Here is a 13,812-nt window from a genome sequence, read left to right as displayed (position 1 = left end):
CCTCTCCCCTCCCTCTCCCTCTCCTTTCCCTCTCCCCTCCCTCTCCCTCTCCCTCTCCCTCTCCTCTCCCTCTCCCTCTCCTCTCCCTCTCCCCTCCCTCTCCTCTCTCCTCCCTCTCCTCTCCCCTCCCTCTCCTCTCCCCTCCCTCTCCCCTCCCTCTCCCCTCCCTCTCCCATCCCCTCCTCTCCTCTCCCCTCCTCTCCTCTGCCCTCCCCTCCCCTCCTCTCCTCTGCCCTCCCCTCCTCTCCTCTGCCCTCCCCTCCCCTCCTCTCCCCTCTCCTTTCCTCTCTCCTCTCCTCTCCTGGCCCCCTCTTTCCATGTGTATGTCTCTGTTGTATGTGTCTCTCTGTGTCTACCTGTCTCTGTCTCCGTATCTCTGTGTTTACCTGTCTCTGTCTCCGTATCTCTGTGTTTACCTGTCTCTGTCTCCGTATCTCTGTGTTTACCTGTCTCTGTTCTCCTTTATGTTTCCGAACCTCTCTCTGTCTCTACCTGTCTCTGTATCTTTCTTACATCCCCCCCCCTTTCTCTCTCAAGATCTTTGCTTTCTTTCCCTCCCCTCCCGGCTGTGGTACCATGTGGTACCATGCTAGGCTCCATCCTCTGCTCTCAGCTCCCTTCAGTCCACCCACTCTTTTTGGGCCATTTCCCCAAGACCACAGATTCAGTTGTGATGTGCTTATAACTGCCTATGTGGCTAGCAGGTTCCAGGCTGAGCTATGTGTATGTCTCAGACACTCACACCAGAGATAGGATCTGCCGTCTCCCATATTCCTTTCTTTATTCAGGGAGCCCATCTTGGTGGCAGACACTGTTGACCACGCCATCACCCAAGACAGAAAATGGGCACAAGGTTGGAGGAGTCAGCCTCACTTTTGTCTTCTATTCAAGGGATCTCTGGACACTGTCTTCTCCTCCAACTCTCCTCTGCTGAGACTGTATCTTTGTTTCTGTTGGCTGAGCTACCTCAGCATAATCTCCTCCAATCTGCCACTACCCTGCTCCTCAACTCCTCCTGTTCAGGGGCACTCCACTGGCTTTAGGAAGAAATCTAACTGCCTTAAATTGTCTTGCAAAGTCCCGAGGAGATAAGGCTGTCAACAAATCTTCTTTCTCCTTAGAAAACATGTTTCCAAAGTCGAACCCCTGAGTTTACAGGGTCCCTGGCTACTAGGGATTTAGCTCTGCATGACAGCCCTGGAAGACGCTTGAGAAATTCTCCAGTAGACTGACCAAGTATCCTTATATTCCCAATATATTGGTGGCCAGTGTCTCTTGCAGTATCAGAAATGCCCCCCCACACACACACATACACATAGAAGATATATGGGGGATGAAGAGAAACCCTTCTTTTCCTGGGTTACCTGTCTCCTGTGATTACCTCCACTTGGGTCACTTCCTGAGACAGGTCCTTTATCACCGAGTCTTGCTGAGACTTAATCTTGGTGACTATCTCCACAAAGATTCGGCCACGGTAATCTAAACCGTCCTTAACAGCATCAAGGATGCACTGGAACAACAGAGAGAAAGGAATGATTTAAAAGAGAGAGAGAGAGAGAGAGAGAGAGAGAGAGAGAGAGAGAGAGAGAGAGAGAGTAAATAGATCTTCCTGGTGCCCACACAGCAAAGGCAAGACTATCTAGGGACAGTCTGCTTAGGGATGGCTCCACCCACAGCCCTGGTAAAGAATCCCAGGATGCCTCAGTGCAGAAGAGTGCCCCTTGTTCATGAGTTCATGCTGCCAGTTGACTTGAACTTAAGAAATGTTCAGAGCTTAGAGGAGATGTGTGAATCACCAGTGAGGGTTCCCAACCTGGACAGTCAATGTATGTTCTACCTCCGTGTTATAACTGGTCCAAGATAAACCCTGAAAAAGCCAAAACTAAGAGGATCCCCTGGCCTTGTGAGCAAATTCCCAGCAAGAGCTAACTGGTGGAAGACAAAAGCCGAGGAGCCCATGAGGTGACGTGGAGGACGAGACAAAGCTTGTGACAACTCAGGGCTCCTCTCACAAACTCCCTGCCAGCCTTATTAAGCAGCCCCACACTTTCTCTTCTATTTATCTTATTATTTTATTTATGTGTTGAGGGTATGGGGTGTGCCATGGCATGAGGGTGGGGATCAGAGAACAACTGCTCAGAGTTGGCTCTCTCCTTCCACCATGTGTGTTCCAGGATTGGACGCAGGTCATGGGTGTGGTAGCAGGAAGCATCTTTACTGGCTGAGCCACCTTTCAGTCCCCTTCCCCTTTTAAGATGAGCCATGCTATGCAGTCCAATTGGCTTCAGACTCATGATCTTCCCGTATCAGCCACCTGAATGCTCTTGTGCTAACATTTCTAATCCTCTGGTGCTTCACTCACTGTCAACCTTATGTCTACTGCCCCACCCACCCAAGCTGACAGGAAAAACTTACAGTGCCTTCTTCTGTGGTCCTCAAAGGGGGCTTTTTTCCCCCACGGAGTGTCAGGAAGCTGGGGCCAAAGCAGGGCAGGAAGCCAGAGTACATCCCTGGAAGGAGACAGAGCACATTCAGGGGCTCAGGTGGGAGAGATACAAAAGGAGGGGTCCCAGGCAGGGAGGGGTCCCAGGATTGGCTTGCCTTGGATCTCTTCGCCAGTGGATGAGATCTGGCTGAGACATAAGCTGGCAGACCCAATCTCCTCCCGGCAATTATGTTTGAAGCTGGGGAACACACGGCAGACTAAGTCCCTGGCTCAGCTCTGCCTCATCCTCCCCAAAGCATGGGTCTGCCTGTAGCCCGTTTGCTTACCAGTCCATGACCCTGAACTTGATGTAGCTAGAGAGACAGGGCAGCTGCAAGGGAAGACGGGTAGGGATAGGGTGAAGGTACACTAGTGTGGCATGGTCCTCAGGGGACCTTGCACGAAGTTGGGAAGGCCTTCCTCAACTCTATTCAATCACAGACAAGCCAAATTTATCTCTGTGCTTTTGGCTCTCAGGCTTCCCACATATAAGGGCTGCTGGCAAGGCCCTGGAATGATATAACATCGCATTGTATTCATTTGGTTTGTAAGAGTTATTTTGTGTATACAAGTTTTGCCTGTGTCTGTGTAAGCACACCACATGTCTGTCTGAAGAGGGTACTAGATGCCCTGGAACTGAAGTTACAGGCTGTTATGAGCCTCCATGTAGGTACTTGAAGCTGAAGTTGAGTCCTCTGCAATAGGGGCAAGAGTTCTTAACAACAAAGCCATCTCTCCAGCCTTGGAATACAAAGCCTTGTCTTGTATTCTTGATATTAACATGGACCCCAGTTTGTCGAAATTTCAGGGCCGGGGGTGTTGAGACAGCTCAGTGGGTAAAAGGGACTGGTGTGCAAGCCCAGTGACCTGAGCTCAACTCTCAGAACAGACAACTCCCTCAGGATGTTCTTTGATCTCCACATGTGCATCCTTGGAACATGCATTCCCCCCCCACACACACACACATATACAATGCCATGGGTGTCCTGGGAACTGAACCCAGGTCCTCTGTAAGAGCGGCATGTGGTCTTTTTTTCCATTATTTATTCACCTTACATCCTGATGGTAGTCTTCATCCCCCTCTCTCCCAGTTCCACCTCCCACCTCTCTTCTCCCCCTCCCCTTCTCTGAGGAGAAGGAGAGCCCTGCTCCCTCAGGTACCAACCCACCCTGACACATCAAGTCTCATCAGGACTAAGTGCATCCCCTCCCACGGAGGCCACACAAGGCAGCCTAGCTGGGAGAAAGGGATCAAAAGGCAGGCAACAGGATCTGAGTCAGAGATAGTCCCCACCCTCAATTGTTGGGGGACCCACGTGAAGACCAAGCTGCACATCTGCTACATATGTGTATGGGGCCAAGGTACAGCCCATGCATGCTCTTTGGTTAGTAGTTCAGTCTCTATGAGCCCCGTGGGACCAGGTTACTTGGCTCTGTAGGCCTTCTTGTGGTGTCCTTGACCATTAAGCCATCTCTCCAGCCCGTCCCTGATTTCTTGTCTTCGTGTGGGTGAAAGGACATTTCTAAATCTCTAGAATCCGGTTGTATGGCCCCTTACTGTTCTCTACTGGACTGAGTAGCATATCCTGGGCTTCCTCGTGTTCCTTGCCAGGCACAGCCTCTTTAGCTGTGCTCAGTTCACCCTAGCCTCCATCCACACCAACACCAGACTTTCCCTTTTGAATGCAACGAACAGGAGGGAGGGCATGATGGGGCAGCCATACCTGAATCTGGAAGGTGAGCATTTGGTTCCATATTGGGTTGTCGGACTGGTTCTGGGGATATGTCCTAAGCTGAGAACATCCCAAGGCTCAGTCAGTGCTAACATGCCCCTCCCTCCGGCTACTGGCCTTCCCTTCCCACCTCCCCGTCCAGTCCACTTCCTGCAGTGCCTAGATGAATGGGCTGATTCCTAACCCTTGGCCTAAAGTTATCCTTGAACAATAATTTCTCAAGAGGCCCAGCTCCATTCCCTTGACTATCTTAAAATGCTTGCCTCCATACCTTTTTATAGCAGTGTTGGGGACTGAAAACCCTCAGCTTTACACATGCTAGGAATGTGTAATCTGTTTTTCTTTTTTCCGTTTTTTTTTGGGGGGGTATGTTCTTTTCCTTACTTACTTATGGGTGTTTTGCCTGCATGTATGCCTGTGCCTGCCATGATGCCTGGTGGCAGAGTAGGTCAGAAAAGGGTGTTAGTGCACCACTGGAACTGGAGTTACAGATGGTTGTGAGCCACCGGGCTGATGATGGTAATGAACCTAAGTCCTCTGGAAAAGCAGCCCTAACTTTGTTTTGTTTTGAGGCAAGGTTTCACTAAGTAGCCCTAACTGGCCTAGAACTCAATATTTACCAGGCTCTATCCTGGCATTGGCAGTGATCTTCCTGCTTCCTAGATAGGACTGCCAACTATGTTACATGTGGCATATACATAGGTTTTGTTACATCAATTCCAATAGAAAAAAATGGCCAAAAACCATGGCTGGTGGCAGTAGCAGCCCCTCCCCCTCCGTTTTAAAATAGAGGCATCTCTCATATAGTCAAGGCTAGCCTCCAACTCCTGGTCCTCCTGTCTCTCCCTCCAAAGTGCTGGGATTACAGGCATATACTATACATCATATGTTTAGCATACATTTTATTTGTATTGTATTTTATTGAGATGGAGTATCACTATGTAGCCCTGGCTGGCCTGGAACTCATTATAGACTATGTAGACTAGGCTAGCCTTGGACTAGGGTTCTGCTCCCCTTTCCCCCCCGCCCCATTCTTCCTATGTGTTGCTTTTCTTAGGTGTTTCTCAGAACATTTCTGTACCTACCTTGTCCCCAATTAGTTCCACTTCCAACACAGGAGTGGCTGACTGGTGGTTGCCTAGGACAGGAAGTTAAAAGGACTTCTGAAACAAATGAACCATTTTTTATGGAGGGGTCAGGAAAAGGAAACATGGGAGCTGAACAACTTTTAATCTGCCACCCCCTCCCCCACCCCTCAGCTTGGTTTCCATTTTACACAATGGTTTCAGGGTATGTACATGTCTGTCTGTCTGTCTCTCTCTCTCTCTCTGTATATGTGTGTGTGTGTGTGTGTATGTGTGCATGTATGCATATAGGATGTCTTAGAGAAGCCTAAGTCTGCATCTAGACATCAAAACCAAGTCAATGGCTTGGAGCCTTGAAAATGTATCTTGGGAAATACATGCCAGGTGGTGGTGGCACACGCCTTTAATCCCAACACTTGGGAGGCAGAGGCAGGCAGATCTCTGAGCTAGAAGCCAGCCTGGTCTACAAAGCAAGTTTCAGGACAACTGGACTACAAAGAGAAACCTTGTCTCAGAAAAACTGGGAAAAGAAAAGAAAACAATTGTGAATTTCAGTGTAGCCTATCCCCCATTCCAAAATTTTAAGTTGATAATATAAAAAAAGGGGTGGGGGGATCTGGTATGGATCTAAGGTGCCCATCACAGGGAACCTCGGAGTTTCCTCCTCCCTTCCCACAGGCTCTAACTGAAATGGAGATCCTCTGCACAGTAGATGAAGAACTGCAAGTAAGCCAGGCTGATTGGAACTTCTGTTGACTTGAAGATCTGGACCTGGGTATCAGGCTCATAGGGAAGCTTTTGATCTACCTGCAGATGCCAGAGAATTAGACAGTGTCAAGTTCAGAGGCACGGAGGGCACAGCCAAGTTCACCCACTTTTGACTTTCCCTACTTTCCATGTGATGCAGGGAGAACGGACAACCCTTTATGGTGCACTGAACAAAGGTGATGTAGGCCAATGACCACTGAAGGCACAGAGGTCCCCTGGGAGTCAGTCACATAAGAAATATTACTGGGAATTGGGAAGGGGGTGGCAGCCTCACCAGTGCTTGATCCCCCACACCGAGAACACAGATGGTGACTTTCAAGTAGCCTCTGACTCCACTGGTGGTCTTATTTCGCTGGCAGAGGCCTAACCATTTCCTTAGGAGTGTGTGACCTGGGGAGGCAGAGTCAGTGTGAGATTCTCCAGTCTGTTTGTCTGTCTCTCCCTATCTCTCTCTTTCCTTAAACAGCCTTTGTTTCTAGGGAAACTAGGACAGGTAACACAGAGGCTCTCATCCCATGGTAAAGAAGAAAAGTCTCCTCTGTTATGACACTATGATGGTACGTACACATGGCTGCTAGTGCCTCTGGGAAAGGACAACCCTCTTTCCACCCTCTCCTTATGCCAGACATAAGGAGGCAAGCAGCTCTCCACCGACAGATCCAGTGTCAACCTGGTATGTATGTTATGGCCGGCTCATGGTAGAATTCCCCACTACAATCTCAGTCTCTTGTAGACTAGTGGGTACCAGAGCTGGGATGGATAGGATGAAGGAGAGCAGAAAGAGGATTTTAGTGGGCAGAGGATGTAGTGGGTTAGGAAGGGATGGGATCTCTACAGCAAAGTAATGGTGGTTGACAATAATTGTGTGTTTCAAAATGATAGGGAGAATATTCTCGATACAAAGAAATGATGGCAAGAGTGAGGCTAGCCCAGGTATATATGAGATCTTGTCTCAAAAAAAACAAAACCAAAATGTTAGCGAGGGCTCAGCTTTAAACAAGACATCCCACTCCTCTCATGCTCCCTCTAAAGGTCAAGAGACCTTGTGGAAGAGAGGCAGGAAGGAACCGAGGATAGGGAGGTGGGCTGAGAACTGCCATCCACCAGGCACAATGCAGCCATTATGATCGTGAACTCACAGCAGCTGTGGTTACCAGTTCTGAGCCCGTGGAAGGCTGGCCCTATTAACAGTCAGTCACAGATGAAGGAGGAGCTCCTGGCTCCCTATCTGTCACTGCTGAACTGGTTGATAAACTTTAGGACATGTGGAGTCACTGTCTTTAGTTGAGCATCTACCAGGCTCCAGTGGAAAGCACTAAACCCATGGCCCTGGTTAAACTCAGTGGATCGAAAAACAAAATACATATATAGATATGAGAAAATTTATAGAGACGCGTACTGGTTGGTTTTATGTCAACTTGACACAAGCTAGAGGCATCAGAGAAGGAAGAGCCTCAGTTGAGGAAATGCTTTCATGAGATACAGCTGTAAGACATTTTCTGTTAGTGATCAATGGGGAAGGGTCCAGCTTGTTGTGGGCAGTGGTCCTGGGTTCTATAAGAAAGCAGGTAAGTACGCCGTGGGAAGCAAGCCAGTAAGAAGCACCCCTCCATGGCCTCTGCATCAGCTCCTGCCTCCAGGTTCCTGCCCTGTGTGAGTTCCTGTCCTGACTTCCTTCAAAAATGAACAGTGATATGGAAGTGTAAGCCAAAGAAACCCTTTCCTCCCCAACTTGCTTTACTGGTCATGGTGTTTCATCATAGCAACAGAAACCCTAAGACAGGGAGGGAGGGATGGGGTAGACAAGGCTGGGAGACAGATAAGAGAGTGGGGTGAGAAAATATTCAGCAAGTATTACGTGTGTGTATGGGAGGAGGGTGTAAAAACGTCAAAGAACACATTTAATTAGCTTATATCTCTATCTATCTTTCTATCTATCTATCATCTATCTATCTATCTATCTATCATCTATCTATCTATCCATCTACTAAAATAGTATGCTTAAAAAGAGCATGGTATGGGGCATATGCCCATGATCCTAGAACTCAGAGTCTGGTTCATGAGTTCCAGGCTAGCCTTGGCTACATAGTAAGATTCAATGTCAAGAAAAACAACACAAAAAATTAAAAAAACCCAACAAAGTAGTTACTGGCTTCACAAATTAGAAATATAACTTAGAATTCCATATAAATTGAGCATTTGACTTCCCCTCCTCCAGTGGGTTGTGTTGAGCTTTTCAGAGAAAGATGCTATTAGTACAAGTTATGATAAAATATACCATTAAGTAAGTAAATATTTTGAAGCAGATAAATATTTTGTGATATCTTCTCCCCATTTTCTGAGGATCTTGAGGAATTTTGACTCCTGGTCTAAAGGAGTCAGAATGCTTGCAATGTGTCGCCTACCTGGGGAATGGTAGATAAACCCAATGTCTGTCTGAAAAAGATAAGAGCAAAATGAAGATTAGTTCTAGCTTGGCTTTTGTTCTTGTTTTTGTTTTCAGACATGTTTTCACTGTATATAGCTCTGGCTGTCATGGATCGTACAATATAGACCAGGCTGGCTTTGAACTCACAAGAGATCCACCTCCTGGTGCTGGGATTAAAGGCATCGGCTACCATGCCCAGTAAGCTTGGATCTTAAATGTCCCCCCAAAGCACCATGCAGTAAAGGCTTAGTCCTCAACCTGGCCATGTGGGGATAGTGGAGCCTTTAGAAGCTGGGGCCGAGTGGGAAGGTTTTGGGTTGCTGGTCAGCACTGTTTTGAAGGAGATTTGGGAAACCCATTCTACCCTGTTTGTGTGTCTTCCCTTTGCGCACCTGTACTCTTTTTTAATATATGTGCCACCACAGGCCCAAAGCAACGGGACTAACGTCTATAACTTGGAGCCAAAATAAGCCCTTCCTCATTCTATGCTCAGTATTACCCGTATCTGATCTAACAAGGGAAAGTTGTGCAGCACAAGCCAAAACCAAGATTTGCAATTCCAACTAACCCAGTGGCCACACTAGAGCAGTGCTTGAGTGTTGATTTAGTCTGAACTCTGTAGAAAAAATTGAAGGACCATTGTCCCTGATATGGAGGAGGCTATTGAGTTTGAAAGATCTCCCAAAGGCTTAACAGCTAGCCTGTGAGGAAGCCTGTGCTGGAAATATCTAGAATATACACTTAACTCTTCCTTTTCCCTGGGTAGGGGAGGGCAGCTCTATGCTAGGGATGAGGATGATCAAGTGGACTCTGGCAGAGACTATAGGTGGCCTCCTGGGCATTAGCCTGGGCCTGAGGGGGATGCTATGGGAGAAGAATCAGTGTGAACAGGGCCAGTGCCCAGGTTCCACAGATCAATAGCCAAGACTGCATAACAGGCCTGCTTTCAAACTCATTCACTGGCTTGTATTAGATAAGCAAAATCTTCCTAAGAGACACACACACAAACACACAAAGATAACACATACAGATACACACAGACATACATAGACACATGCACATAGACACACACACACAAACACACACACAAAACACATACAACACACACAGACAGATACACAGAGACATGTACACATACACATATACATAGACACACACACACAAACAACATACACACAAACACACAGAGATAATAAAGATAACACACACAGATACACAGACACAGACATACATACACATGCATGCAGACACACACATACACACAACAAAACAAAAAATAAAAACAAGCAAAAGTATAAACTAGACTAGAGCACTTTTCCAGCTTACACACTTATACAACTGGGTTCAATTCCTAGCAACACACACACAACATACATACAAACACACACAGATACACACAGAGACATATATACACACATACATACACATGCACACACATATGCACACACACTCACATCACATACACATGAACACACACAGATAACACACACAGATACACAGAGACACCCCCCACATACACACACACTGTACAACCCATAAAAAACCAGATATATTGAACTTTACTAAAATGACTTTCCCCTCTCCCCTATTCCTAGTGTGGGAGACTGAACCAGGACAAGGTGCATGCTGGGCAAATCCTTTAGTTCTGAGCTACATCCCCAGTCCTAGACTTCATCAAAACAGAAACTTCTGATTTTTGATCATGGAGACACATCATTTAGCTGTAAAAGTAGAAGTACCGGACTGGGAAGATGATAGACAGAACCAACCTCCAAAAATCTGTCCTCTTATCTCACACATGCACCATGACTTTTATACTGTGGCCCATGTGTGCATGTGCATGTGCATATGCATACACACACACACACACACACACACACACACACACTGAAAATAAATAAAACCTTTCATCTTTAAAAATAAAAACATTAAAATTAAATACAAATACTAAGTTGCGGATGGTGGCTCATGTCTGTCATTGCAGCAATTGGGAAGCTGAGGCAGGAGGATGGCCATGAGTTTGAGGCTAGCCTGAACTACACAGTGAGTTCTTGGCCAGTCTGGCTATGACACAGAATATCTTTCCCCCCATTCCGTTCTCAAAGGGATCAATCTCTTTCTGGAGTTCTTCAGCACTTAGGGGGACCTTCTTGGGTCCATGAATGGAGACTTGTCCAGTGTCCACAGTACATAACGGTGGGTAACAATCCTTATCTGAACCTGACACACTTTGACCGTCACGGTGCTCCCGCAGGCTGCACACAGTGTTATGATAGTTATTATTATGATACTTATTATCACTGTTGCTGCTAGCATCCTACAGCTGAGGTCCACATGTGGATCTGTGTGAGGTGTCAAGTTCTTTTCCCTGGACGGGATCCATAATAGTTTTCCCAGCCTCCTCCTTCATCAGGACTCACTTGAAATCTCCCAATCTCTGCTTTAGATCTTGATGCTGAAGAGTCCACCACCTGCAGGGAGTTTCCAGAAAGATCTTATCATTCACAATGCCAATTACCCCTACCCTCTGTGGAAGCAATAGCAAGGATACATCTGCGGGGTCGGGGTCTCATGTAGCTAAGGCTGGCCTCAAACTCACTAAGTAGCTAATAATGACCTTGAACTCCTGGCACTCCTGCCCCTCCCCACCACCCCAGCCTCTGGAGCTCTGGGGGTCCCAGTGTAGACCACCACACCCACCTCTCTGAGACCTTCCTAATGGCCAGCATTTGCATGAAGAACTACCATTCTTCGGTAGTTCTCAGAGGAACCATGTGAGGTTCATATTTTTAAATTTAATCTCATTGATGAGGATATTGGTCTCTCTAGATCAATTCACTTGTCCCAAAGTAAGCTGTTGCAATCGACTCTTTTTAGTACATATTGTTCTGGTTGTTTGCACTGTGTTCTGTGCCCAAGAACACGAAAATGGCCTTTGGGGGAAAGCTTCCTAGTTCCCCTCAGCCCTGTGCTGGACACCTACCCAGAAGGCGCTGGATGAATATATAGTCACCATTGTCATTGGCTCCCTCTTGTTGGGGAATGGGGTACGCCACTCTGGTGACAAGAGAATTTGGCTTCCCTGTTCACCCAAGCATGCAGCTCGGGCCCTGCCAGTTGGTGATCTCTACTGGCTGAATGAACAAATGAACGAGGTGTTTAGACCACAAAGGGGAGCAAAAGTGTTGGAAATGCTGCCTTGGAGACAACCAGACAAGTGAGTCCAACTCAGAGTGTTTTCTGATATTGAGATAGGACAAGTAAAGGGTCCCATTTAGCTGGAGACCAGTTTGGCCCCTTACCTCGATTAGGATGTTCTCCTCAAAGAACTTTGCAGGAACCTCGTGGAAATTCTGGAAGAATATCTGGAGCAGAGAGAATGGGGGTGGAGTAGACAGCTTCTACTACTTTTTCCAAGGTAGTACACTTGAAGCTTTGGGATAATATGAGTCTTCTTCTCCTTCCCCTGCCCTCTCACTATGTGCCCACTTCAGTGATTCTCTACTTATGACCACCCAAACACTCCCCAGAACCAGAGGATTCCTAGGCTCCCAGAGGGTGTTCTGCCCAATGCCTCTCTAGAGAACCTAGCTGTTCAAAACTGGCTCACTGCTCCAGAGTGGCTATTTGAGCCTCGTGCTCCTTCTGGATTGCCCTGCAAGTCTGCTCCACTCTTCTCTCTTCGTCAGCTAGAACCTCCTTTGCCTTGTGACTCTCGAACTTAAGTCCTCCATGGCTGTCAGGCTCTATCCGTGGTGGGACCCTAACCTGAGCAACACACTCCCAGCCATACCCTTCAGCTACAGTTTAGCATAAAAAAAATAATCAAATCTGCTTTGAATTAGCTCTCTCTGTCTCTTTTATCTTCTGATAAAGCCTTTCCTAAGACCTCTCCTCTGTCCCAGGACCTACCTGGTCCTTGTGGGTTCTGTCTTCATTCATCTAGTCAACAACTAATTTCACAGGCCTCTGCCCAGCACCTTCTGTGTCCCTAACACAGTGCTATTGGGGCTCAGCAGTGACGAGATGTGTGTGAACTGGGGTTGCTTTCCATAGCCCCACTAACAGTGCTCTCCATACCTGCCTGCCCGCCCCCTGGAATTGTTTGTGGGCTCACGTGCTGTGTTGCCAACAGACTACTAGCAGAATTCACAGAAATAACCTATCCTATTTGTCCAATACCAAGCATAATACGTGGTGTGTGATGGGTGTTCAGTAGATGCTTGTAGCTTACGGACAGTCCACTTAGGAAGCAAGCTTGCCAGCTGCTTCCAGGGAATGCCCAGCTCCTGGCTGGCTCCTACGTGGCTTGTTCAGCCTACCTCATTGAAGAAAGCATTGTTTCCTGTCTTGATCCGAGTGACATGCTGCTGGCCCGCAATGTTAATCTTCACGACTGGTTTGATGTTGTTGCCCAGGAGCTGTCGGGCTTCAAACACCTTCAGCCGAACCTACAGAGGGGACCCCAAGATTTCCCTCCTCTGAGGGGGACTCTTCTCTCATGAGCAAACCTTTCGAGGAACAAACAACAACACTCCAGGTACTAAAAATATAGAGGAGGCTGGATTGGGTTATCAAGGGTCTGATCAGCCACCACAAGGACCCAAAATCATGTGGCCATTAGTGTTTCTTTCTCTCTCTCTCTCTCTCTCTCTCTCTCTCTCTCTCTCTCTCTCTCTCTCTCTCTCTCAGATTTGCTTATTTTATTTATGTGAGTACACATACTCTTCAGACACACCAGAAGAGGCATCAAATCCCATTACAGATGGTTGTGAGGCTCCATGTAATGTGGTTGCTGGGAATTGAACTAAGAACCTCTGGAAGAACAGTCAGTGCTCTTAACCTCTGAACCATCTCTCCAGTTCCCCTTTCTAGTTTCTCACCTGAAAGTGTTGAGGCTTGGAAGCCAGAGCCCTGTACATGGGGAAGCCAGAGACCATTTGTTTATTCCAGGCAACAGTTGAGCCCAGGAGCTTCTCATTGCCTAAGGAAAAAGTCCAGGGCGGACAGTTTAGAAGGCTTTTAAGCCTTTCCCCCTTTTCAATCATTCTGTCCTCCACGACCTACTCCTGACTAAAAACCTGACCCTGATAGAGCACGTGTCTCTCTCCGAACAAGCTCATGGCCCCCTCATTCTAAGTAGTAGGGAATCCCTGGACCCTGTTCTTCATATATGGGGACTCTTGGAAATGGCTGTCCTTATGTCTTTCTGGCCGTATTAAGAGAAGTCTTAGATCCAGAGATGAGAACTAGAGATGGACAGATGGGTGGCTGTACTGGCTAGTTTTGGTCAACTTAACACAAACCTACAGT

General features: G+C 47.3%; 1 protein-coding gene across 1 annotated transcript in view; it reads right to left on the bottom strand.

The window, feature by feature from the left end:
- Window positions 1-13,812, bottom strand: part of Fer1l5 (fer-1 like family member 5) — a 49,913-nt gene that overhangs the window by 30,948 nt on the left and 5,153 nt on the right. The window contains exons 6-18 of the mRNA XM_028775471.1: window positions 13,383-13,483; window positions 12,822-12,950; window positions 11,802-11,864; window positions 10,920-10,970; window positions 8,477-8,507; window positions 6,346-6,461; window positions 5,990-6,110; window positions 5,304-5,356; window positions 4,210-4,278; window positions 2,773-2,816; window positions 2,602-2,684; window positions 2,416-2,510; window positions 1,382-1,510 (exon numbers count right to left, since the gene is read on the bottom strand). Of these exons, the coding sequence (XP_028631304.1) occupies window positions 1,382-1,510; window positions 2,416-2,510; window positions 2,602-2,684; window positions 2,773-2,816; window positions 4,210-4,278; window positions 5,304-5,356; window positions 5,990-6,110; window positions 6,346-6,461; window positions 8,477-8,507; window positions 10,920-10,970; window positions 11,802-11,864; window positions 12,822-12,950; window positions 13,383-13,483 (1,085 nt within the window). The remainder of the gene's footprint in view (window positions 1-1,381; window positions 1,511-2,415; window positions 2,511-2,601; window positions 2,685-2,772; window positions 2,817-4,209; window positions 4,279-5,303; window positions 5,357-5,989; window positions 6,111-6,345; window positions 6,462-8,476; window positions 8,508-10,919; window positions 10,971-11,801; window positions 11,865-12,821; window positions 12,951-13,382; window positions 13,484-13,812) is intronic.

This window comes from Grammomys surdaster, unplaced genomic scaffold (genome assembly GCF_004785775.1).
Source record: "Grammomys surdaster isolate TR1022 unplaced genomic scaffold, NIH_TR_1.0 255, whole genome shotgun sequence".
Classification (NCBI taxonomy): Eukaryota; Metazoa; Chordata; class Mammalia; order Rodentia; family Muridae; genus Grammomys; species Grammomys surdaster.
This window is presented reverse-complemented; position numbering and strand designations above follow the sequence as displayed.